Source organism: Capricornis sumatraensis, chromosome 2 (genome assembly GCF_032405125.1).
Source record: "Capricornis sumatraensis isolate serow.1 chromosome 2, serow.2, whole genome shotgun sequence".
Classification (NCBI taxonomy): Eukaryota; Metazoa; Chordata; class Mammalia; order Artiodactyla; family Bovidae; genus Capricornis; species Capricornis sumatraensis.
Window position 1 is genome coordinate 57,716,485 of NC_091070.1, and position 26,582 is coordinate 57,743,066.

The window sequence follows — 26,582 nt, forward strand, 5'->3', positions numbered from 1 at the left end:
TTTCCTCCCTCCCTTTCCCTTTCATTCTTTCCTTCCCATTATTACAAGATATTGAATATAGGTCCCTGTGCTATCCAATAGATTCTTACTGGTTATCTATATTATGTATAGTAGTGTGTATGTGTTACCCCCAAACACCTTATTTATCCCTCTCCCACTTTCCCCTTTGGTAGCTGTAAGTTTGTGTTCTGTGTCTGTGTCTTTCTGTTTTGGAAGTAAGTTCATTTGTGTCTTCTCTTCTTTTAGATTCCACGTATCAGTAATATCATATGATATTTTTCTTTGTCTGGCTTATTTCATTTAGTGTGATAATCTCTAGGTCCATCCATGTTGCTGCAAATGGTCTTCAGTTCAGTTCAGTCCAGTCACTCAGTTGTGTCCGATTCTTTGCAACCCCATGAACCGCAGCATGCCAGGCCTCCCTGTCTGTCTCCCTGTCCATCACCAACTTCAGAGTTTACCCAAACTCATGTCCATCAAGTCGGTGATGCCATCCAACCATCTCATCCTCTGTCATCCCCTTCTCCTCCTGCCCCCAATCTCTCCCAGCATCAGAGTCTTTTCCAATGAGTCAACTCTTCTCATGAGGTGGCCAAAGTACTGGAGTTTCAGCTTTAGCATCATTCCTTCCAAAGAAATCCCAGGGTTGACCTCCTTCAGAATGGACTGGTTGAATCTCCTTGCAGTCCAAGGGACTCTCAAGAGTCTTTTCCAACACCACAGTTCAAAACCATCAATTCTTTAGCACTCAGCTTTCTTTATAGTCCAACTCTCACATCCATACATGACTACAGGAAAAAACCATAGCCTTGACTAGATGGACCTTTGTTGGCAAAGTAATGTCTCTGCTTTTTAATATGCTGTCAAGGTTGGTCATAACTTTCCTTCCAAGGAGCAAGCGTCTTTTAATTTCATAGCTGCAATCACCATCTGCAGTGATTTTGGAGCCCCAAAAAATAAAGTCTGACCCTGTTTCCACTGTTTCCCCATCTATTTGCCATGAAGTGATGGGACCAGATGCCATGATCTTAGTTTTCTGAATGTTGAGCTTTAAGCCAACTTTTTCAGTCTCCTCTTTCACTTTCATCATTACTTTATTCTTTTTTATGGCTGAGCAATATTCCATTGTGTATATATACACCACATCTTTATCCATTCATCTGTTGATGGACATTTAGGTTGCTTCCATGTCTTCGTTATCGTAAATAGTGCTGTTATGAAAATTGGAGTGCATGTATCTTTTCAAAGTATGGTTTTCTCTGCATATATGCTCAGAAGTGGGATTGCTGGGTCATATGACAGGTCTATGTTTAGTTTTTAAAGGAACCTCCATACAGTTCTCCATAGTGACTGTACTGATATACATTCCCACCAACAGTGTAGGAGGGTTACTTTTTCTCCACGCCCTCTCCAGCATTCATTATTTTAAATATCAAAAATATGCAGCTTGTAATCTAGATTTACAAGCTGTTGACATTTTGCCATCTTAATAATTTTTTCCTTTATGTTTCTAATTTAAAGTAAGTGACACACATCATGCCACTCACCCCTCAGTGCTTCAGTATGCATTAAAAAAAAATAAAATTATTCTCCTAGTCAATAAAGTTTTCTTCCTCAAACTTGTCTTATAAATTTAGAGGTCATAAATTATATAATTCATAGTGTGTTTGTAATAATTCTCCTTCTGCACATTTAAATATGAATGTACACATTTGCATTTTTTGAGATTATTCTTTTCTGTCTCCTAGAAAACAGTAGTTACTAAGCACTTATTATATGCAGGGCCCCATGCTGAACATTTTATGTGATTTTCTAGCTTAATCCTCCTAATACCCCAGGGAGGAAGGCACTGTCCATCTCATTTTGTAGCCTTGTTTTCTTTCTAGGAAATAAATTAAGTTCTTTCTATCGCTAAGCTTTCTAAATGACCTTGGATTTTAGGATAAACTCAAACTGGCTGCTTTCCTATCATGCACAATGACAAAAGCCAGGGTAGTGATTCATATTTAAGTAGAAGGCTATTTTATTTAGCTTTTAACTGCCATAATTTGTGCTTTCCTACTCTTTGAAGCTTTTATAGTTCTGTTTCTAACCTCAAGAAGAAATTTCACAGCTGCAACACCTCCGATGTGATAATAAACTCAACATCCTCAGATCTTCTGAGTCCTCTCTTATCTTCTTTAACATTCCTTGCTTGCTTGCCAGAAAGCACCAGCATTTAATTCTTAGAACTTACCAAGTTTACATAGCATATTGCGCAAAGGATCAAAAGTTTTTCTTTCTACACTCGTTTCCCTGAACTAATTACAACTGCAGTGGTGGTAACAACATGTGAAGGGGTGGGGACTGACTGATTGATTCTTGGAACTGTGTTAATAAATATTATTGCTATAGAAATCCACATGGAGGTGAGGAATACCAGCCCAAATGAGCAAAATTCTCTTGTCCTCATATGAGTCAATGAATTTCCTGTTATATTATTAGTCATTAACTGACTTTTCATGGACTGACTGTGGAGAAAACCCCACAGCATGAGAGACTGAGAGCCTGGTGTTTGGTCCATATACCAGAGAGGATAGAAATGGGTGTATTCAAGCCAGCCAGACGCTTTCTTTCTTCGGGTTTTTCCTTTTTTAAAAAAATTGTTTGCGGGGTTATTCTCTTTAGAATGTATCATTGACTAAAATAATGGATCGCTGGGATATTTGGAAGACTGAATGGAGCCTGTGTCCTTTTCTAGTGGAGGTGTACAAGTGAGCCCCCTGGCTCCAGATGTTTCTGGACATCTCTCACCTGTGACCCGTGGCAGTTAATTAACCTGCTTTCTTATCCCCACCCCCCTTACCTTTGTTCTACATTTGCTCAACATTTTTGATACTTAGGTATTTCTATTTCTTTGAGTTTTTTGACATTGATTTACCAGGGTTTGTGAATTAGTTAATTGAATAATCCATGTGACTAAACAGCGAAATGTTTCTAACGTTCTGTAGTGTAAAATAATTAGGATGTGGACTGATCATAGTGTACTGGTTTTCTGACATGACGTGGATATTCAGAGCATGGGCTTTGGTGTTATTACTGAATTCAAGTCCAAACTCTGCCAATTATTATTGTGCAACCTTAAGAAGATTAGTTAACCTCTCTAAACCTGTTTTCTCCTCTGAAAAATCAGGCATATCACTGCCCCTACCTTGCAAGTTGTGTTGAAGAATGTTAAGCACTTGGCATGTAATTAGCTCTTAAATAAAAAGGACTTATTATTATTTAGGTGTTTGGCAGAAATGTTTAAGCATATGTTTTCTTGAGTTTGTTAAAAGTGTGTGTGTGCTTGCGTTCAGTAGGTAAGTCATGTCCAACTCTTTGTGTCCCCATGGAGTGTAGCCCACGAGGCTCCTCTGTCCATAGAATTCTCCAGACAAGAATACTGGATTGGGTTGCCATTTCCTTCTCCAGGGGATCTTCTCAACCTAGGGATTGAACCCGTGTCTTCTGCACTGGCAGGAGGCTTCTTTACCACTGAGTCATCAGGGAGTATTAGTTGCTCAGCTGTGTCTGACTCTTTGCCACCCCATAGATTGTAGCCTGCCAAGCCCCTCTGTCCATGGAATTCTCCAAGCAAGAATACTGGAGTGGGTAGCCATACCCTTCTCCAAGGGATCTTCTCAACCCAGGAATTGAACACCAGGTCGCCCATGTTGTGGGCAGATCCTTTTCCATCTGAGCTAGCAGGGAAGCCCTTGTTCCCTAGGTGTTTTCATATAGCCATTTAGATAAAACATGTAGTACAGAATTCTGCTTTGAGTGTCCGGCAGTAGGCATATGGCCTTTGAAACCCATTGTTTAATAAGAGATTGTTTGCATCAAAATTCCAATATAATGCTTTTCAGTTATCGTGTAAGTCTGGTTTTGTTTGGTTTCCTGCCAGTGAAAACTTAATCTGATCTGAATAGTCTTTCAGTTTTCAAATAAATTGCTCACCTTTGTAAGAAGGTGGTGGGTGGACTCGTATGCTACAATATCTTTTTTCCTTTCTATTTAGACACAGCAACCTGGGCATTCCTGGAGTGTGGGCTTTTCACATAGGCAGCACTTCCCCGTTGGACAACGTCAGGCCAGCGACCGTTGGAGGAGTCCTTTCCAAAGCCCGTCCTTGGGCCCCTCTGGGACAGTCCTTCAGCCATGCCGTGGCCCTGGAGGATGACTACACTCAGGACACTTTGGATGATTATGATGAGAATGAGGAGGAAATCGAATACCCGCCTAGTGAGCCAGCGGAGGCATCAAATGGCCACAGCACAATCGATATTTCTTTAGGAGGTAGGGTCTCTGCTCCAGATTCTGACCTGGCCTCCCCTGTGCCACGTTCAGCATCTCGGGGTGGGCCTGAAACAGAAGCTTCCCCCTTGGACCCTCACGCCAAAGAGAGGAGACCTCAGGGGGAGACCAATGCCCCGGATTTAAAACAGCGAGTCGAGTCTTCTCAACAGCCAGGGACCAGAGTCCCTGCTCCTCCAGAGACTGAAGGAGATTCACCTGCTCCTCCCGGGGAAGCCCCGCCGCCCTCCCTAGAGGGAGGAGCCGGGCTAGCGGACCAGGATGCTCTTCCAGCCCATCCCGGAGGAGAGGCGGCCCTTCCCAACTACCCTGGGCCCGACCACGCCCCGCACCTGGGTCACCGGAGGCAAGTGGTCGGGGTGGAGGACGACATCAGCTCCAACACTGAGGGTAAGTGGATTTGAACCCTGGGTGCTAAGAATTCATTGAAAAAAAAAATGCTGGTCTTGCAAAGACTCAGGAATTTTCTTTCAAGCGTGTAGATGAAGAGTTTAGCAAAAAGAAGCTGGGGACTTATTTTTAAAACCCAAGTATCTTTTCTTTGCCAAAGAAATCTTGGCAGGCAAATTCTGTTTGGAATCTGTTGACCATTAATAATATTTTTTTTTAAAAAAGGGGCTTTTTGAAGCACGTGGGGAAAAACTGGGGGTTGCTCGTGCCAGCTACCCTCTCAAGTGGAATGAAGTATTTTAGTCTGAAAGTTCAACAAAGGTAAAGTGTTTTTGAGGCCTCACACATATTATGGTGATAGAGGGCTTCGGGCTTTAGTTTCAAGTGATGAGTCGTTCTGGCTGGGATGAACATTCCAGATTCTTCCTCCATAATGGGATGACCTCAGTGCTCCCCTCAGTTAGGGACATGGTGGTGGAGTGTGTGGGAGAGGGGACCCCTGGGGAGAAAACTTCGAACCACCTGTGTCTTGTCATTTCTAGTTCACGGCTGTGCAGCTGTGCTATTCAGCTCCCTGGAGCCTTGTCCTCATTTCATGACTCACTGACCAGAGTGAGGGGCCAGCAGAGAAATGCCCAGGGGAGGCCTTGGTTAATTAATATAGACACGGAGCCCATGTCGCCTTCTCTTGAAGGCGAGACTTGTCAGGTCAGCTTTATGTGAACACCTGAATGGGAAACTGGCCACAGATTTATCCCATTTGTTCCAGGGACTGCTCATCTGACCTCTGACAGGAGGAAAGAGGTCAGAGGTGAAAGCATTCTTTAGAACCTTTGTATTTTTTCTTCACCTTTCCTGTTTCCCATACTTTTTACGGTAAAACAGGTTGACCTAGCAAAAGGTCTTTCAGGTGGTTCTGCAGTGGCCCCTGACCTGCAAGAATTTGCTTGAAGAAGCGCTTCTTTTGCGAGGTGGGGGGATGAAACTATTTCGTGACTGTGGTGACGCTGGGTAATGATGACAAGGAGAACATTGGTGTCAGACTTAGGGCTGAATCTTGGCTGTCATGCTGGCTTCATGTAACCCCAAACCTCTAGTTTCTCCTAAATTTGTTGAGAGGATCAAAAGAGATAATGAAGGTTTTAGGTTAGTGTCTGTTAGATCTTAATAAGTGGTGGCTGCTTTTACTAATTATAGAGGATTTAAAGCAGTGGGAATGGGGGTGGGGTGGTAGAGAAGGAAGAGTGGGCTTGTTAAGTACTTGTGCCTTAATTTGTGCCTAAGGACTGCCTTTCTCTCAAGAGAGAGATGCAAATTTTATGGGGAGGCTTCAGAACCTTCACACCTTTTTGGTCTAGTCTCCTGAATTTTCAGCATAAGTGACATATATCTAAAGAAAATATAAAGCCAAGTATCAAAGACTTGTTTTTTTCTTTTTTTAAAAAAATATTTATTTTTAACTGGAGGATAATTGCTTACAATATTGTGTTGGTTTCTGTTGACCAAAGAGATTTTGAGGTAAAGATATGCTCCAAAGTGGTCTTTTCATTTGTGGGTTGTGCTTGGAATATTAGAAAGCAGATCCCTAGAGTGATTTGTTAAAGGGTTAAGAAGAACGGGCTGCACACCCTGTTTTGAGCTGTGAGGGGCTGAGAGAAGCGGCGTAACTGTAGGAGGCCAAGGGAACTGGCCATAGAGAACAGAGGCAGCAGCCATAACTCTCGTGGGGCATGAACTATGATATTTACCAGCTGCTAGATAACGCCTACCCCTGACATCTCGGAAATGGCAACATGCGTTTGAAACATCTGGGTAATACAATGAGACATTTAGGGGGAAAAATCTATACGTTTTTGAACTTTGAAAAAAGAAAAATCAGCCACCATATTAGCAGAGAGAGAAAGCTTTAAAACTTGAAAGCAGAAATGAAAAATAGTTGAACCTCTGATTTCATCTCAGGCTTTAGGAAGACTCAGTATCCTCGGGGAACTTGTTCCAGGACCCCCTCTTCCCGTGCAGAAACCAAAATCTGTGTATGCTCAAGGCCCTCAGTCAGCCCTTCGCATCCCCGGTTCTACAACCTCAGCTCCCCCAGCTGTGGGTTCCCCTAACCGTGGATCTTAAACACAGCACAGGATCCTCAGCTTCTTGAATATGCAGTTGCTGAACTTGTGGACACCAGAGGGCTGACTGTATAGAACCGTGCAGTTATTAATTACTTGGTTTTTCTTGGCAGTGAAGTTTGTTTTTTCAAACAAAACATTAGCATCCCCCAAGTCTATCAGGCAAAAGTGGACTCCCTCTGGGAAAGTTAGTGGATGGGGTGGCCGAGACTCACGTTGAACACTGCCTGCTAAAATGCCAGCCTTGAGCCACGTTGCCAGCTTTTTCTAATGATGGAGTGGAGGAGTGTGGATTTTGGTTTTCAATGGACTTGAGTTTGATTTCCAGCTCTGTTATGTGGTTTAGGATAAGACATTTGCTCTGTTGGAGTCTCATTTTCTTCAGCTGTGAAGCAGAGATAATGTGTGTGTGCTGTGTGTACTACGTTGCTTCAGTTGTGTCTAACTCTTTGCGACCCTGTGGACTGTAGCCCGGTTCTGTGCGTGGGATTCTCCAGGCAGGAATACTGGAGTGGGTTGCTGTGCCCTTCTCCAGGGGATCTTTCCAACTCAGGGGTCGAACCTAAGGTCTAATATCGCCTGCATTGGCAGGCAGGTTCTTTACCACTAGCACCGCCTGGGACCTCATCGAAGAGTTGCAAGAATTAAAATTGGGCATGGAAGCACCAGGCCCAGTAGATTTTACTTTCACCTTTAAGTTTCATAGTGGTTAACTTGCTAAACCAAGAAATTAAATAGATTTCCCTTCTCTTTAGTCCCTAAGGAAAAAAATTTTTTTTTTATTTTTATAGACTTTTTGTTGAGAAATCTAGATTCTTTTTAGATCATGTCCACACCAGGCAAGAATGTCCCAATTTCACTCTAGTTCTAGCCTCAAGCTTATTGTTTTCTTTGTTATCTTTTTGTAAACCACAAGACTAGCAGTAAATTGGCTGCACAAACTTTCTCTGTTTCAGGGGTATTGTTTCTCCAAGCAACTCTGGAAACTTGTTGTCAAACCAAAAATTACCTGACCCTCCTCTGATCAGGGCACTAGTGGAAGTCTTCACTCATATTTATTGGGTGTCCACTTGGACTCTGAGTGGGAACTTTGCTTGGATGCCACTAGCACAGTTAATCCTCAGAATTGCCCTGCGCAGTAGAGCCTTCCCACAGTGCAGAGAAGGAGTCGGAAGCCTGAAGTACTGAGTGATTTGTTGGGGTAAGAGGCAGGCCAGGACTGCAGCAGAGCCATGGAAGGTTAGAGTAAGCACCATGCAGGGCAGATCCACCTGTGGTGTGTCAGGGACGTCTTCCTGGAGAAGGAGGACTTGAGCCAGGTCTTGAGGTCAAGGCCTCAGTTTTGGGAGAGAGAAATTGGGGCATATTCTGGACAGAGGAGTGACAAGAGTGGAGGTTATAAGGTGGAAATGGGGAGAGAGAGGAGAGTTATAGAGGGTGGGTGTAAGAGGCAGCTGCCAGCAAGGCTTTTGCTGCCTGGAGCCAGTACTGTGGGCAGCAGGGACGAGCTTGATTCACAGGGGCCATAGAGATTCTTAAGATTCTGAAACCTACCTGCCCAGGTGGTGCAATGAGGAGCTTAATTTGACCTCAGTCTGCATGATGAATTGGAAAGGTGACACCTGGCTTTCAGCATCCTCAGTTCTCACTCTGGCCTGCGATCCTGTTGATTGTACTTGGATGGCAGTCATGCAGGGAAGGCCCAAGATGTGAATAGGGTTTCCCTGTGGCTTCTGGCCTTGGGAAAGGCCTTAGGGATGTGTCTCAAGTAGCTTCTACCCTGGGATGAACTCAAATAGGCTCTGCTGCCCAACCCAGCCTTCCAGACACAAAAGCCCCTCTCCAGGGGTGGGGGGCACCTCCAGGTTGCTGAGGGAATGTGAACAAGAGGGTCGCCCATACCGCTGAAGACACCTTAAGGGAGAGCCTTCGAGGGTCAGATGTAACCCTCCTCTCAACAAAAAACAGGGTCCTAATACCTGTTTGCCCAGCCAGCTTCACTATGTACCATACATATACACCAAAAACAAATGAACACTGGAGGGAAAAGCCTGCTACTGTTTTTCATTATAAAGCTGGATGTGGTTTTTCTTAATTCGTCTATCATGCTGTGAGGTGGGAAACTTAGAAAAACTCTGTCCTGCAGTGAAAAATGTAGGTTCTTTATCTTGAGGTAGCAGGAAGAGCTGTTAAAGTAAAGGTCAGCCCAGTTGCCAGAGGCAGGGCCAGCTCAGGAAAGCCCTTGGTCCCCGTTTGCACGGTGAATCTGGTCTGTACCCTGGAGCCTGCCAGTCTTCCACGTGGCTGGGCCAAGGCTGAAGATGAGTGCTTAAGGGTTTTTGGAGAAATGAAGACTGAAGGATGGATCAGAATAAGTGCAGAGGATGAGTTTTCCATTTGTGTGAAAATCTCCCAGTTAGGACAAGTCTCAAGTGCCCTGGCAGCGCCTCTCTTTCTTTTTCCTGATATAGCCCCGTGACTCCACCCTCATTTTTTCTTTCCGTTAAGGATAGGAAAAGAGTGAAAAAACATTTAACGAAAAAAAAAAAAAAAGAAATGACGTTTTTCAAATCCTCATAGGGAGATTCTTTTAGCAATTGTCTAACCTCATTTAACAAAACTGCTGCAAACTGAGCCTATTCAGACCTGGCTGCCCTCCACCCTCCTGTGAGGTCCTAGTTGCCAGCAGACTTGTCCCTCCCTTGTGACAGGAGCCGCCAGGCAGAACATGGGCCCCCAGAGCATCTGGAGTGAAGCCTGCCCAGTGGGTAAAATTTGGGAGAGAGGAATCTGTGGGATGAAAGCTAGATTTCTTGAAGTGTGGCTCTAGTCCACTTGTGGCTCTTTCTTTCATGGCCCTGGTTTAAAATGCTGATTCCACACCCCTCCTCCACCTTCTGACCCAGAATCTGCCTGTTTAAGCCAGGTCCCTAGTGATTCTGAAGTCCACTTCAATTGAGTATTGCTGATATGAGGGAAGGAGTGTGGGGTTTAGAGCCAGAAGATCACATAGTCTTTGTGGAACAGGAAGAAGTGTGTGAAAACACATTTACAACTGTGAGATAAAGAGGCATAGGAATGACCACTGAGAAAGAAAAGGTACTCACTGCACATCTCATCCATCTGGGATTCAGACACTGATTCCCCACCTCCATGGGGTTCAGCATCCTTGAATCTACCTGCAGTTCCCATAGAAGTTTGAGAAGTACATTGGCCAGAAGTCTGGCTTTTCTTGCCCGGATAAAGACCTGGGTCCTGGGCACCTGGTTTCCTCCATTAAGGATCTTCATGTGCCACACTTGGAGACTTAGCCTAAGTGGGCCATCCAACGCAGCGTCCTGCTTCTCAGCCAGGGCAGGAGTGAATGCTAAAGCATTCCCTGAAACCCACCCACCCCAGGAGCTGCTAATTAATTGGTCAGATGAAATTCATTCACTACATGAAACAGCATTCTCCAACTCAGAAAGGGATGGTTTGCAAATATGCTGACCGTTGTCATCCATGGGCATAAGAGACCCCAGGAGTGGCTACGGTGCAGACTCGGGATCCACCCACTGAGTCTGAATTGGTAGGTCAAAGGTGTGCCCTAGGAATTTGCATTTTTAGTTGGGATCCCAGGTGATTCTGATGCAGCAGTTCCCAGAATTCATAGGAAGGAAGGCAGCGTTCCCTCATCCTGGCACCATGCTGAAGATGTAAGTACCTGTCAGAGCCAGAGTGGAGCTTCCCAGGTGTCTCAAAGGTGCTGCCAGAACTGACCTCCCACAGACATCCTCCAGTAAGCGGCAGCTCCAGGCTTCCAGTTCCCACGCCAGGAAATGAACATCCCTGTGGAGCCCTCTCTTGCTCCTCTTCTCCTCCCCACCCGCCTCCCCTCTCTCTACCTTACCCCCGACTCCTCCTCCTGTTCTCTCCCTCTGTCCAGTCCATCAGCCATCAGCTGCACCTCACAGCACTCCAGATCTGGTCCCTTCTCCAGCCCCTCCATGAGCACCTCCGACGACCAAGCCACCGCCCCTTTCCCCACCACACAGCATCACCCTTCTGCTCCAAACCCTCCAGCAGCTTCCCACCTCGCTCAGACTAAAACCCGGATCCTTCCCTCGACCTTCCAGGCCTGACAGGAAGTGGCCAGAGCTGCTTCTCCGGCCTTATCCTCTCTCCCTGCCCCTGTTTCTCCCACATGCCTGCCTGCCTGACAGGGCGTGCCTGCCCTCACTCATCCTCCTCTCCTCCAGGCCTCTGCCCAGAGTCACCTTCGCCCTCCCGTCCCTCCCCGACTTAAGTTTCTGCATAGCTCTGGATATTATCCCCCATGCCAAATAATTTACCTGTCTGTTGACTGTTGTCTAGGGAGGGGGATATAAGCTTCAGGACAGGAAATTATTTTTTTTTAATTAAATTTATTTCTGGCCACGCTGGGTCTTTGTTGCTGCACGAGGGCATTCTCTGTTTGCAGCATGGGGGAACTAGTCTTGGTTGCAGTGTGCAGGGTTCTCATTGCTAGCGTCTTCTCTTGCTGCAGAGCACCGGCTCTCTAGAGCACGAAGGCTTCAGTAGCTGTGGTGCACGGGCTTAGCTGTTCCGAGGCATGTGGACTCTTCCCGGACCAGGTATTGAACCCATGGCCCCTGCAAGGCAGGCGGATTTCCATCTACTGCACCACCAGAGAAGTCCAGGACAGGAATTTTTGTTTCTCTTGTTCCCTGCTGTATCCTCAGTTCCTACTCCAGGGCCAGGTGCATAGGGAGTTCTTGGTAAATACTTGTTTGAATTACTGAAAGAAAATGGTAGCCTTTGCCTTTCACCTAGGTTGACACTGCCAGTATTACATGTGCTCATCTGCACATGGAGGCAGGTACAGAAAAGGAACTGGATGTTCCTCTGACCACGAGCATACCCACGTTCCCCCCGGTGTGGCCTGCACGGTCTGGAAAGCACAGCTTGTATTCCTGGCTCAGCAAGTCCCATCCTGAGCATGCAGCTCCCCTCCCCCCTACATACACAGTTTTAAAAGATCCCCAAACCAGCCTACCAGTAGCTAACCCATTATAATTATAGTCAGTCATGTAACAGACTTTCATGGGGGCCTAACTTATTTTTTGTTAGAAACATGCAGACAGTGTGCCCATAAACTTTTAAACTTTGGCAGAGTTGCATTTGTATGTTGCTGGCTACACTGCCAAGCCTCTCTTTTTACCCATAGCGTAGCTATGCCTCCGCCTAGTAGTTTAGTTCAATTAACCCAACTCTACACATCTGTAGGACTTCCCTAGTGGCTCAGATGGTGAAGAATCTGCCTGCAATCCAGGAGACATGGGTTCAATCCCTAGGTAAGGAAGATCCCCTGGAGAAGGAAATGGCAACCCACTCCAGTATTCTTGCCTGGAGAATTTCATGGACAGAGGAGCCTGGCAGGCTCAAAGAGTGGGGTCACAGAGTCGGACACGACTGAGCAACTGAACTGAATACAAACCCATCATTTATTAATGTGATGGCAGAACTGTGTTTTTGAAAATTGGAATACGAACACTTTGCAACATTAGTTTCTGTGGTACAATGAAGTGAAACAGCTACACACACACACACACACACATACACACACACACATCTCCCTCTTTGGGCCTCCCTCCACCTGCATCCCACCCCTCTAGGTCATCACAGCGCACCGAGCTGAGCTCCCTGGGCTTTACAGCAGGTTCCCGCTAGCTATCTGTTTTGCGCATGGTAGTGTATCTGTGTCAATCCCAATCTCCCAATTCATCCCTTCCCCCTGTGTCCACATACCTCTTCTCTCATTTGCATCTCTATTCCTGCCCTGGAAATAGGCTCATCTATACCAAGTTTTTTTTTTAACCTGAATTTCCTGAAGATGACTACCCTTTAGTCCTGCATCAGATCACCTTTTCACCTTTGCATCCAGAAGTACGCTGAGAAACAGTGTGATTTCTGGTGATGAGGGGTATGTGTGTGTGTGGGGTCATCCTGATTTTGGAGAGGAAGAAACAGACTCTACATCTCTGTGGTTTCCGTGGAGCCATCTGAGCCAGGCTGCTGTTGAGTGTCTGACGTGGATGCTTTGCCACCCAGTTCCCTTATGCTCCAGGAGAGGAGGGTCCTGATGGCAGCTGAAGCCATGAACACACTCACACGTGTGCCAGTCCTTCCAGGGGCCGCTTCTTAACACTTTAGTCATGACTTTCTGAGCTGGAGGAATCGGAGATTTTGACAAGTTACATTCATTTATTTTTACTCAAACTGGGCTTTCCTCCCCTCTTTTTTATTAAACCAATGGTAAATAATGATGCATAGTTTTTTTCCTCATAGCCACCTTTTACAATCTTTTTTATTATCTGTTTTGTTTTTCTGCACTGAGTTTTGTGTCACTTTCCTGTTCTTATTTTTTCCCAAATGTTCAGAGTGATGCCTAGTTTTCTATTTTTAACAAGCTGGAATTTCTCAGCCATGTGCTCAAGGCCCAGTACCAAATCTTGATTCACCAACTTTATTTTCTGTTCCCAGTCAGATATTCCACTTGAGTCAAGATCGTCTGTCCTGCCAACCCTCAGCTCTCTGCTTTCTCAAAGGAACCTGGAAACACTGTCCAGAAGTGGCTGCTGCTGCTCAGTTCTCTTCCCTGTGCTTTCCTGTCAGGGAGAGAGCCCTCTGGGGGATCTCTGCTGTCTTCTCCCATTCGGTCTGATACATGAAGTGTGACTCAGACTCTACTGGTCGAAGTCTATGTTGATTAACGCTGGTTACCTGACCAGCTCCTTTGCCTGGCTCTCAGGTTAGACGTCCTTGGCCCCCACCAGCTGGTGGTCAGGTGCAGGTGTTAAGAATCTGGAGCAAGTGTCTCTGGGTTCAGATCCCACGCTGGCCACCTGTGTGACTTTAGGAGAGTCAGTTTGATCTGTGCCAAAACTTGTTTATCTGCATATAGGAATTTGAAAAAAGTCCCTGCTCTTGTGCAAACTGAACAAATTAAGTTCCTGGCATTTAAAGTACCTGGCATTTATCAGGCACTGTTTCGATGCTCACTTGGCTGTATCCTCACTTGCTGGTACAAGTCTTTGTGCTGGGCCCACTGTTAGCTTCTATGGAGGTGCCCCCTCCCCCCACCGCCCCCCAGTTTTGTCTTGTGTTCTCTTCTGGAATACTGGGTAAGTATTGGGTTTTCCATTTCTTCCTCCCCTTCCCATTTCCTCCTTTTCAGACCTAGTCCTGGAATGCAGCTGCCACTCAGTTTTTACAAAGAGCAGGTTATCCGTGTTCCTCACAGCAGCTCCGGAGTCTAGCCCTAGATTCTGCGCCGTCTTCCCTTCTCAGTCCGCTCGGGGAGTCTCCGCCCAAGTCCTGCTCCAGGGGATGCTGCGGCAGAGGCGTGCACAGCCGCTCTGCCTCCTGGTGGCCGTGCTCGGGACTGGCATCGTCCCCAGTGTCCGGAGAAAGCCTTCTCTTGTCTGCCAGCCCCCCTGGCCACACCCTAGCTCCGTGGCCATTTGCTGTAGTGACAATGGAATCTGCTCCAGTTCCTTTCTTTCTTGGCAGCACAAATGGTCCTCTTTCTTTTTTTAATGGGCAGAATAAGCAGGAGATGGAAGGGGCAGCTACTGGAGCGTTGAACTTACCTGGGGCCACATGGCTTCCTAGAGAGGGGTGCCTGTGCCCAGGCTCTCCACTACTGCCCAGACATCTCGCTTGAAGGCCTGCGAAGAAACCCTGCGAAGGCCCAGAACTTTTCACGCCTGGGTTCCCTGCTCCTCCTCCTCCATCTCGACCTGCCTCTCCATGCACGTTCTTTAGGGGGTGTGTGTGTATGTGTGTTCTTTCTTTAACACCCTTCTTCTCTTTCAGAAAAACTTTTTTTTTTTTTCCTGGGTAGTAAGACAAGCTATAGGTTATTCTCCTCTCAAGTTCAGGGTTACCGAAAAGAAGAGAAGAATGGTTAGACATAAGACCGCATTTGTTAGTTTTTCTCTTTCGTCATCCTCTCAGAAACTCATTGCTAGTAGTTTGAACCATATAAAATTGCTGACCTTTGGCCATTTTTTGACCCAGAAAATGGCCGTTTTGTACAGTTCAGCCTAAGACCTGCTTCCTGGCTGGCTTTCCTATCCCCACACAGAGGGTCTCAGCCTCATCTGTGCTCACCAGCTCTGCAGGGAGACCAGATGCAAGCAGTCAGCAGTGCTTCTTGCCAGAAGACCAAGCAAGTTCATTCCCCCTGCGTTGAATGTCATCCTTGTCTCTTAAACATCGAAACTGCATTTGTTTATTACGCTCTAAATGGATTTTATGGAGCAGATGCTGTGTCCATGATGAAGCTTGGCAGCCACGACGCCAGAATCACTCAGTCCTTTTCATGCAAGTTTGTTTTACTTTCCAGTCTTCACATACAATGCTGCCAACAAGGAGACCTGTGAACACAACCACGAGCGCTGCTCCCGGCATGCCTTCTGCACTGACTACGCCACGGGTTTCTGCTGCCACTGCCAGTCCAGGTTTTATGGGAACGGGAAGCACTGTCTACCTGAAGGTGAGGGGTGATGGCTTGACTGGGGCAGGGGGCTGCTCTGGGTCTGTTCCTGCCACTTGCTGTTTCTAGCGGCCACCGTGAGTTCTGCTTGTGGACATTGTGTCACTACTGTTGGAATCAAAGTGCTAGCAACTTGCAGGTGCTCCATAAGTATCTGAGGAATGAACACGTTTGAGCTGATTTTCCAATTTGAGGATTAACCAGAAATGTTTCCTCCCATTTTGCTAGTGCGTTAGAGTCAAAGTGGATGGGAGAGAGGGAGGATGGGAGGAGACAGATAGGTAGGTCTGTCTGGTACCTAGATGGCCAGTGGGATGTTAAGGAGTTGGGGAAAGGGCTGAAGATGGAGACTGGGGAGTTGGTGGGTGGCTTTATCTGTGTGCTTGGATGATGGTCAAGGTTGACAGGGTATGTTATCTCTCAGGGGCACCTCATCGAGTCAATGGGAAAGTGAGTGGGCACCTCCTCGTGGGCCATACACCCGTGCACTTCACCGACGTGGATCTGCATGCTTACGTGGTGGGCAACGACGGCAGAGCCTACACGGCCATCAGCCACATCCCGCAGCCTGCTGCCCAGGCCCTTCTCCCACTCACGCCGATCGGAGGTCTGTTTGGCTGGCTCTTTGCTTTAGAAAAACCAGGCTGGGAGAACGGCTTCAGCCTCACAGGTGAGCAAGACCGTGGTCACCACTGCTTTGGTGGCTTGGAGGCTTGGGTTTCCACTCAGTGGAAGAGGATTCACTTGCTCCAGAGCCACACGGGCGGGCATGTTCTGTCCAAGGTAGTGGGGGATGGTTTGGCCTTGCAGGACTGTTTCTAAGACCCCATGATTCCTTCTAAATGCTTTCCAGGTTGTTCTGAGAAGCAGGATGACTCCATTTGGATCATTCATGGTCTCTTACCCCATTTGTTGAAGCCTGTGTGTCACACCCCACGTAACTGAGTTGTCATGCACATATCTGTCAAATAGGGATGCACGTGAAAATTCTAGGGCACCTGGAGGTGATTTCACTTCATGGGGAAGGGTGCCTTTCCTCCTTGTCCCTTGATGACCTGTACCTATAATGGTATAGACAGCACTCCTTAGACTTTAACGCACATGCACATCACCTGGGGCCTCAGGAAAGGGTAGGTTCTGATTAAGTAGGGGGAGGAGAAAGGTGCAGAGAAGGGGGGCCAGGGGGTATCTGGGATCCTATTTTCCTAGTGAGCTTCCAGGAGATTATAATTCTGGTCTGAGGCCCACCCTTTAATAGCAAGGGTGTAGGGAATACATCCTGGCTTCTCACCTCAGTACACCTTGTTCCCCAGTGGATTTATCTTTATTACACATAAAGTGTGAGAGAGAAGTTCTTTGCCCACCTCCAGCTATAGAGCTCAATAGCTATTTGTAGGGTCTTGCTTTTAATCAAGGTTTGATAAAACCTTGAGTCAAAAGTAGATAAATAAAATACAGTATACCTAGTTACATTTGAATTTCAGATAAACTGATTAATTTGAATAATTTCTGTAAGTATGCTGCAAATATTGTATGGGACATAACTTATACTAAAAATCTGTTTTTTTATTCATCTGAAATTCAAATACAAATGGGTGTCCTGGGGAGTTTTGTTTGGTTTTGCTAAGTCTGGCAGCCTTAGAAAGAGAAAGATCAAGGATGTTCATAGGGGTTTATTTTTAACAGAAAACAAGTTCCTACAAAGAGAAGCAGTGTGAAATGGGATAGGATGGAACCACACTCTTGAACAGAAAGTTTGGGGAAACTCATGAAATCAACAGCTGATAGTACTTTATCCTGGTTATCAGATCTCCTTAGGTACTGTCTCCAACAGCAGCAGAAATTGGGAAGTGGAAGTATGCAGTGGTGATTATTGCTGAAAGTTGCAATGCTTCTTTTCACTCTTGGGCTGAATTTTTATTTTATGCTCCAGGTGCTACCTTTATCCATGACGTGGAAGTTACTTTCTACCCAGGAGAGGAGAGGGTTCGAATCACTCAAACTGCTGAGGGGCTGGACCCAGAGAACTACTTGAGCATTAAGACCAACATTCAAGGCCAGGTGCCTTACATCCCAGCAAACTTCTCCGCTCACATGGCTCCCTACAAGGAACTCTACCACTACACAGACTCAGGTGCATGCCGCCAGTTCTCACATCTGTTAAATGGGGATGGTACACATCTCACAAGATAGTTATGAAGCTGATGTGAGTGACTGCATGGAAGGTCCTTAGAACAGTGCGTGGCCCATGAAATGAGTTCAACATTGGTTTGATTATTCTTGTTATTTTGTTAGTGTGAGAAAGGTGCTGGCTGTAACACAAGTATGTCAACATCCCTACCCAGTACTTGCAAGTAATAATAATATAATCAGTTACAACCTTGTCTGCAGAGTGGGAAGGGATGGTATAATTATGTATGGTTTTTAACTCTCGTCCTCTCTGGACCATGGAAAAGTACTGATTATTGGAATTTATACTTGTTCTCTAACCTTGTTTGGAGCTGCAGTGTTGTAAAACTACTGTTAAATTTGGAGTCAAAAGATAGGAATTTTTGTCATAATGTGTCTAAAGAATTTGGGGAAGAAGGTCACTTACATCAGAGAGCCTGTTTGCTCGTCTCTAGAATAATAACCCGCTTTCTTTCTGTCTCACGTGGGTGACATGTTAAGTGTGATGTGTTCTGTAAAACACCACCTGCTTTCAAGATGCTGCCCCGATCTCAGCTCCTGTCCTGCAGCACAAGGGTTTTGATTGTGCCTTTGCTTCTTCTATGATGAAATCAGGCAAAAGGCATAGGGAAGAGAATGGGCAGCAGAGACCTGGCCTGGGCACACGGTGACTGATGGCCAGAAAACTGTCAGGCCTCCCTGCTCTGCATTCAGATGGAGATAAAAGACGCTCTCCCACACTTCCTTTCCCCAGAAGCCTTCAGACTTGAGTGCAAGGTGTTGGAAAGCTTCTTTTCTGTGCACTGATGGATGGATTGGCTGAAAACTTGGGAAGTAGAGTCAGGCCAACTTGAATTCCAGTTACCACTCTGTGCTCCCAGCCTTGTGTCTTAGATTGCTTCTTAACTACTCCTTAACCTCTGTAAGGCTCTCCATACAGGATGACAGGGTCCACCTTACTGGCTACTGTGAGGAGTAAATGAGGCAGTGCATATAGAGTGCTGGGAATGGCTGGCAGATAACATAGTGTATGCTTTGTGAATAGTGACAGCAGGGTTTATATCTCCTGCCCTCAGCGCTTTGGTTTTACTTTTACTCCGGTTCTTGGGGTTGCCTCACAGGTTCCCGTTTAAACTCAGGAACTTCTGAGGGGGACATACTCCAGCAACTACATAAAAACTGTGCCAAGAAACTCAACCCACATAAAAAAAGCCTCTGGTTTTAATATTTGCAAATGTTCTTGTTTGCCTGAATGATGTCTGTTGCAGCTGTGACCTCCACAAGTACCAAAACCTACTCTCTCATGTCTGGTGCCATCAACCAAACACGGTCCTACCGCATCCACCAGAACATCACTTACCAGGTGTGCAGGCATGCCCCCAGACACTGGGCCGTCCCCGTCACCCAGCAGCTAAATGTTGACCGGGTCTTTGCCTTGTACTCGGATGAAGAAAAAGTGCTCAGATTCGCCGTGACCAATCAAATTGGCCCCGTTGAAGGTATGGTTTCCCTTTTCTGTTCTTACTGGGAAAAAATTACATTGAACCTTCTCTCTCCATTCCTTTTTAGTGCCTCGGAACGATTTACACAGGTTACTAAGGGCAACTGAGTGCCAGGCTCTGTTAGGTGCTGGGTTGTAAGGATGAATAAAGCGGGATCCTGTCCTTGAGGCTGAGACAGAGGTAGAAATGGGGCTTTTAGATAGTGTCCCTGCCAAGATCGGGAATAGAGCATCATACATGAGGCTGGTTTGTTGTAACACCCAATTGTGTGCGCACATCTGTGTTGGGGACACACCTGTGATCAAGGCATGGCCAAGTTAGGAGGGAGAATGATGCTGACAAATATTTGTTATGATAGTGATAAGCATAGGGTGCTGTGAGCCTAGTTGGGAATTTCAGGGAAGATGTCCCCAAGGAAGTGACATTTAAGCTAGTTAAAGGGTGATAAGGATTTCACCAAATCAAGGTGGGACAAAGACCCAGTGCCTGAATTGGATGCAGATAAGTAGTCAGTGGGGCTGGTCATTACAGTTATGGCCCTGGAGATAATGATTGTTAGGATGATGATAAAGATGATGGCGTTTATTAGTACAGAAAGGATATAAACTAACATTTTCAGAGAATGGGCTTGATAGCTTATTTAACTGACATTACTATAGAATATAGTGTAATATGGTAACACGAATTTTGAATTCTTAAGGGCAGGTTCAATTTCTATGACTCTAGACATATGAGGGTTTAAACCTCTGTTACTTACTCTAGCAAAGTAACTTTTATCAGAGTTTTTTTTTTTAAGAATCTTTTTGTCTTTATTTTTCCTATTTATATTTGGCTGCACTGGGTCGGTTGCTGTGGGTGGGCTTTCTCTAGTTGCGGGGCATGAGCTTCTCGTTTGGTGGCTTCTCCTGTTGAGGAGCATGGGCTCCAGAGTGCATGGGCTCAGTGGTTGCACTGCATGTGCTTGGTTGCCCTGGGCTATGGGCGATCTTAGTTCCTGGACCAGATGTTGAACCTGTGACCCCTGCATTGGCAGGCAGACTCTTAACCACTGGACTACCAGGGAAGTCCCTGTCATACATTTCTTACGTTTGTGGAGGGTGATGCTTGATGTTATAATAGGTAGTGAGATGTGTCATAGGCATGGGAGCCAGTGTTAGTGGTGGGAAGTTTTTTCAGAGTAGATATGTTAGTTGATCATATGGGAATCGAGGGTAGGATGCTTTAGTTCATAGCAAAGAAATTGTGGATAGTGTTTTATAATAAAGTTGGTTGTATGTAGTTCTGGTATGTGGGGGTTGTGGAATATTCTAGAAAGGATTATTGTGAGAGTATTTATTATAATAATGTTGGCATATTCTGCTAAGAAAAATATATCCAATGTGCCTGCTGCATGTTCTACACTGAAACCCAATGCGAGTGTAGATTCTCCTTCAGTTAGGTCAAAGGGGGCTCAGGCTCAGTTAATTTCTGCTAGAGTGGAAATAAATAAATTGATTATAGCTAGGGGTCATGATAGGAAGATTATTCATAAATGTTCTTGTGATGAGGGTTGAGAGGGTTAAAGATCCATTTATTAAAAGGATTGATAGAAGAATAATTGCTAGTGTTACTTCATATGAAATTGTGTACTGTACTAAGGCTCTGATTAATGTATATTTTGAGTTGGAAGCCCATCTGGATCATAAGATGGAATATAGAGCTAGGCTTGGCATAGCTAGTATAAATATTACCCCTAGATTTATATTAATGAGGGGATAATGTATGGGTAGAGCAATTCATATGATTAGGGCTAGGGTTAAAGTTAGGACTGGTATAGAAATGGAAGATGTAGCTGGTTCCTTAAGGAATAGTAGTTCTTTAATAACTAATTCGACTGTGTCAGCAATAGGTTGTAATAGGCTGTATGGTCTGACACTATTTGGTCTCTGGAAGTTGCATATAACCTAAGATTTTTGGCTAAATTAATGCGAGAAATGTCACAGCTAAAAGAATAGAGATGATGAATATTAAGATGTTAATTATAAACATTTGTTAGGGAAAGGATTTGAACCTCTGGTTATAAAGGGTTAAGTTTTACACAATTACCAGATTCTGTCACCTTAATAAACTTTGTTCTTGGGTGATATTTTGTATATATTAAATTACATCATTAATTGGTTATATATATATATGTGTGTGTGTATATGGCAGTTTTTTCAAGTGGGCATTATTTCTCTTTGTCTTTTCACGCTGGAAGAACTATATAATAGAAAACAACCTTGATTACTCTGGTCTGAACTCAGAGTGTCCTGATCCAACATTGAGGTCATAGACCTTTTGTCAATATGAACTCTAGAATAGGATTGCACTGTTATTCCTAGGGTAGCTTGTTCTGTTGATCAATTTTTGGATCAATAAGGAATAATATTTTGACTAGTAAGTCTAGACTTTAGTCATTTGGAGATATTTTTATTCTCTGAGGACACTCCAACCAAAAATGTCAACCCATATAAAAATTTGGTATCCCTTAGTGGTTTAGCTAGTTTTCTCGGGAGTTGGTTAATTAAAGCTCCAAAGGGTCTTGTTTTATTTTGCTATTGCTGCCTCTTCACATGGAGGTCAGTTTCACTGATTGAAAGTAAGAAACAGTAAAACCCTCATGTGGCCATTCATACAAGTCCTTATTTAGAGAACGAATGATTATGGGACCTCTGTACAGTCAGGACACCATGGCTGTTTACCAGTTGTCACTGGCCAGGCAGGGCCTCTAATACTAGTTGTGCTAGAGGTGATGTTTTTTTTGTTTGCTGTGTTCCTTTTACTTTTTAAAAATCTTTCCTTGAGTGCCTGCCTGCGTTGGATTAATAGCATAATTACTGAATAATCTTGAGTTGTGTTTATTTGCTGTTAATTAGCAGTATATTGGGCTTCCCAGGTGACATTAGTGGTAAAGAACCCACGTGCCAATGCAGGAGACACGGGAGACTATGGTTTGAGCTCTGCATCAGGAAGATCCCCTGGAGAAGGGCATGGCAACCCACTCCACTATTCTTGCCTGGAGAGTCCCACAGACAGAGGAGCCTGGCGGGCTACAGTCCATAGAGTTGCAAAGAGTTGGACACAACTGACGTGACAGCATGCATGCATATGTCAGTATATTGTTAGTTACTGAGATAAGTTTGTGTAAGAAGAAGTATTTCTAGTTACTCATATTAACATTGTTGCCTCTATTGGTCAATAGATTAGTTCAGCATAAAGCTAGGCGTTGATTTGCTTATTATTGGTTTTAAGATAAAGTTATTGAGGGCTTCCCTGATATCTCATCTGGTAAAGAATCCACCTGCACACTGTTCACAGTAGCTAGGACATGGAAGCAACCTAGATGTCCATCGGTAGATGAATGGATAAAGAAGTTGTGGTACATATACACAATGGAATATTACTCACTTATAAAAAAGTACACATTTGAGCCAGTTCTAATGAGGTGGGTGAAACTGGAGCCTATTATACAGAGTGAAATAAGTCAGAAAGAGAAACACCAATATAGTATATTAATGCATGAAGTGAAAATTGTGTCCAACTCTTTGCAACCCCATGGACTGTATAGTCCATGGAATTCTCCAGGCCAGAATACTGGAGTGGGTAGCCTTTCCCTTCTCCAGGGGATCTTCCCAACCCAGGGATCAAACCCAGGTCTCCCGCATTGCAGGCAGATTCTTTACCTGCTTAGCCACAAGGGAAGCCTAAGAATATTGGAGTGGGTAGCCTATCCCTTCTCCAGTGGATCTTCCTGACCCAGGAATCAAACCAGGGTCTCCTGCATTGCAGGTGGATTCTTTATCAACTGAGCTATCAGGGAAGCCCATATTAATGCATATATATGGAATTTAGAAAGAGGGTAATGACAATCCTATATGCAAGGCAGCCAAAGAGACACAATTGTAAAGAACAGACTTTTGGACTATGTGGGAGAAGGCGAAGGTAGGATGATTTGAGAGAATAACACTGAAGCGTGTATATTACCACATGTGAAACAGATGACCAGTGCAAGTTCAATGCATGAAGCAGGGCACTCAAAGCCGGTGCTCTGGGACAGCCCAGAGGGATGGGGTGGGGCAGGAGGTGAGGGGGGTTCAGGATGGGGAGACACATGTGCACCCACAGGAGATTCATGTCGATGTGTGGCAAAAACCACCACAATATTGTAAAGAAATTACCTCCAATTAAAATTAATTTAAAAACAAAAGAATCTACCTGAAATGCAGGAGACCCCAGTTCAATTCCGGGGTCAGGAACATCCGCTGGGGAAGGGATAGGCTACCCACACCAGTATTCTTGGGCTTCCTGGCTCAGCTGGTAAAGAATTTGCCTGCAATGCAGGAGACCTGGGTTCCATCCCTGGGTTAGGGAGATCTCCTGCAGAAGGGAGGGAACCAGCCACCCGCTCCGGTATTCTGGCTTGGAGAATTCCATGGACAGGGGAGCCTGGCAGGCTATAGTCCATGGGGTCACAGAGAGTTGGATATGACTGAGTGACTTTTACTTTCATCATTATATTAACACTGTTGCCCTTATTGGACAATAGATTAGTCCAGTATAAAGCTAGGAGTCAGTTTGCTTATTATTGGTATTAAGATAAAGTTATTGAGCTTGAATGCTTTCTTAATTGGTGACTGCCTTTAAGCCAACTGTGGTGGTGTTTTTAACCTCTAGATAAGGTTGTATCCTCTAAAATCTAACCTTTTTATATTAACATTTAAAAATACATTAAAGTTTTAAATTTTCTGGTAATTTAAAAAGTTGAACTAAAATTCTTTTCCTGGAGAACCAGCTATCACTAGGCTCGTTAGACTTGTCACCTCTACTTAAATATCTTATTTTGCTACATAGATGAGTTTGTTCATAAGAAGCTCTTCTGGTTTCAGGATATTTAACTTCTCTTTGTTAATGTTTGCTAGTTAAATGATTATGCAAAATATACAAGGGGTAAACTTTTCTCTTTGTTACTTTTAATGTTTCTTTCATTATTCTCTTACTGTGCTTTCTCTATAGTGCCAGAAGATATTTTGAATTTCTGTCCCCTATACTTGAAATGTTGAGTGGATGTTTTATTTAATTTGCTTATATTAGTAAAACTTGTGGGGGTTTGGCTTGACTTAGTTCAAAGTATTCATAAATTATGAAATCTTCTAAGTATAAACTAGATGCTTTTCTTCAAGCCATGTTTTGACTTACTTGAGCACACTTTCCAGTATACTTACTTTGTTCTGATTTGTCTCTTCTCATATACTTGGTGTTTATTACAGTGCTTGGGGAAGGTGATGGGTGGTGTATGCGTGCTCCATGGCCTTATTCTATTAAGCATTCTGTTTTCTTTAAGAAGCAAATATCTACTTTTGGCTGCACTGGGTCTTCATTGCTGTGCAGGCGTTCTCTGGTTGTGGCAAGCGGGGACTACTGTCTAGTTCCTGTTCTTGGGCTTCTCTTTGCAGTGTCTTCTCTTGGTACAGAGCACAGGCTCTAGGCACGTGGGCTTTCATAGTTGCAGCACGTGAGCTCCTAGGTGTGGCACGCAGTCTTGGTTGTCCTGAAGCATATGGGATTTCCCTGGACCAGGGATCGAACCCACGTCCCCTGCATTGGCAGACGGATTCTTAACCACTGGACCAACAGGGAAACTCAAGCATTCTATTCTTAATTTACTACTAAATCCTCCTTTGGTTTTTAGTTTTCATAAAAACTTTCGTGTAGTGAGAAATATATTCTTGAGATAGAAAATACAGCCCACTTTTTTCCACCCCATCAGTTATACCTTGACCTAACATTTTTATTTGTGACAATTATGCTTTTATTCCTTTCTTAGGGTTTGCTAGAGACAGTGGGAGATAGACTGAATTAGCAAGAGTTGGTGGGGTTTATCGATTATAGAACAGGCTCTTCTAGAGGCTTGTGAGGCATAGCCAAGTCCTTTGAGTTTTGAGTTGTTGCTAGTAGTACTCTGGTAAATAATTTTGTTGTTATAATTATTTGGATTTAGGGCCAAGCATAGTGGGATATCTAATTCCAGTTTGGGTCTTAGTTGTCATGTTGTCAGGAAATACTAGTCACTTTCATAGTCTATTTTTATTTAGCTATGGCTTTTTACGGTTTAATTGAAATTTAACTTTATATTACTCTTTAACATGTTTTACACTAAATTTCTGTTAATTTGAGTTAATCGTATGATCTTGGTGGCTGTCATGGAATTTACCAACCCTAGTTAATATAACTTAGTTGAACTTTTGTTTATGGCTTTATTTTTATTCCTACTGGCTTCCATGGGGGTGTGGTTAAGCAAGACATTATGAACTACTACTGTTAGTGTGCTTGATGCCGGCTCCTTTAAATCTTAGTGATTTAGAGGGCCTTCTCATTGGGTGTGGATGATTGCATATGTAGTTTTATGGAGATGTGGATGCAGAGAACAGACTTATGGACAGCGGGGATGGAGAGGGTGGGACGAATGGAGAGCGTAGCATGGAAACATTTATATTACCGTGTGTAAAATAGATAGCCAGTGGGAATTTGCTGTATGATGCAGGGAGCTCAAACTGGGGCTCTGTGGCAACCTAGAGGGGTGGGAGGTGGGAGGGAAATTCAAGAGGGAGGGGACATATGTATACCTGTGACTGATTCATGTTGATGTATGGCAGAAACCAACACAATATTGCAAAGCAGTTATCTTTCAATTAAAAAAAAAAACTAATAGAAAGGCTGGGAGCAAACCTATGTGTTTATGGAATTGATAAACTTATCTAAGCATTTTCAGTGCATTGCTTTAGGTTTTAAGCTACATTGACAAGTTGTGTTTATATAGTGAAGTAACATGTATATAATGTTTTGTGTGATTTATGCTAAATTTAGTGTTAAACTTTTTATTAAAATGGTTGATGGATCTTGGGAGATATCTGTCTATATAAATAGTAAATATCTAAGCAATTCTTTGGTATGATTAATGCTTATTTTCTAGGTCTATTTTATTTTGCACATTACATTGTTGGATAGATTAAATTCTATGTATTTATATGTTTCTGCCCTGTTTGGGGGGTTTGACAGGGCATTAAGGACTTGTAGAGCGTGGGATTTAGTGTGGAATGAGGGGAGTTTGTTAAATAGGTCATTTACCTGTTCAGTCTGTACATGTATGTACATGTGTGCAATTTCCTTGTTTTGTGACCATTGACTGAGTAACACCTTGTGGTTGATGTTGGTAAATAATATTTAATAATATTCAATTAACATTTAGTTTATTTGACTGTGTTAAGGCCTCAGATGGCCATAACTGAGTCACAGCATCCCTTTATGGGTTTTTTTTCCATTTATTTTTAATTGGGGGAAAATTGTCTTACAGTGTTATGTTGGTTTCTCCTGTACCACAGTGCAAATCAGCCATAATTGTATGTGTATCGCCTCTCTCCCTGCCCCCCCTATTCCACCCTTCTGGGTCACCACAGAGCACCAGGCTGGGCTCCCTGTGTTATACAGCAACTTACAGCATGCCTTTAA

The 26,582-nt window shown here is 44.3% G+C and overlaps 1 protein-coding gene across 2 annotated transcripts in view; it reads left to right on the forward strand.

Moving 5' to 3' along the window:
* Positions 1 to 26,582, forward strand: part of NID2 (nidogen 2) — an 83,117-nt gene that overhangs the window by 12,531 nt on the left and 44,004 nt on the right. For both annotated transcript variants that reach the window (XM_068964462.1, XM_068964463.1), the window contains exons 4-8: positions 4,040 to 4,725; positions 15,238 to 15,387; positions 15,812 to 16,057; positions 17,321 to 17,521; positions 18,825 to 19,055. In XM_068964462.1, the coding sequence (XP_068820563.1) occupies positions 4,040 to 4,725; positions 15,238 to 15,387; positions 15,812 to 16,057; positions 17,321 to 17,521; positions 18,825 to 19,055 (1,514 nt within the window). The remainder of the gene's footprint in view (positions 1 to 4,039; positions 4,726 to 15,237; positions 15,388 to 15,811; positions 16,058 to 17,320; positions 17,522 to 18,824; positions 19,056 to 26,582) is intronic.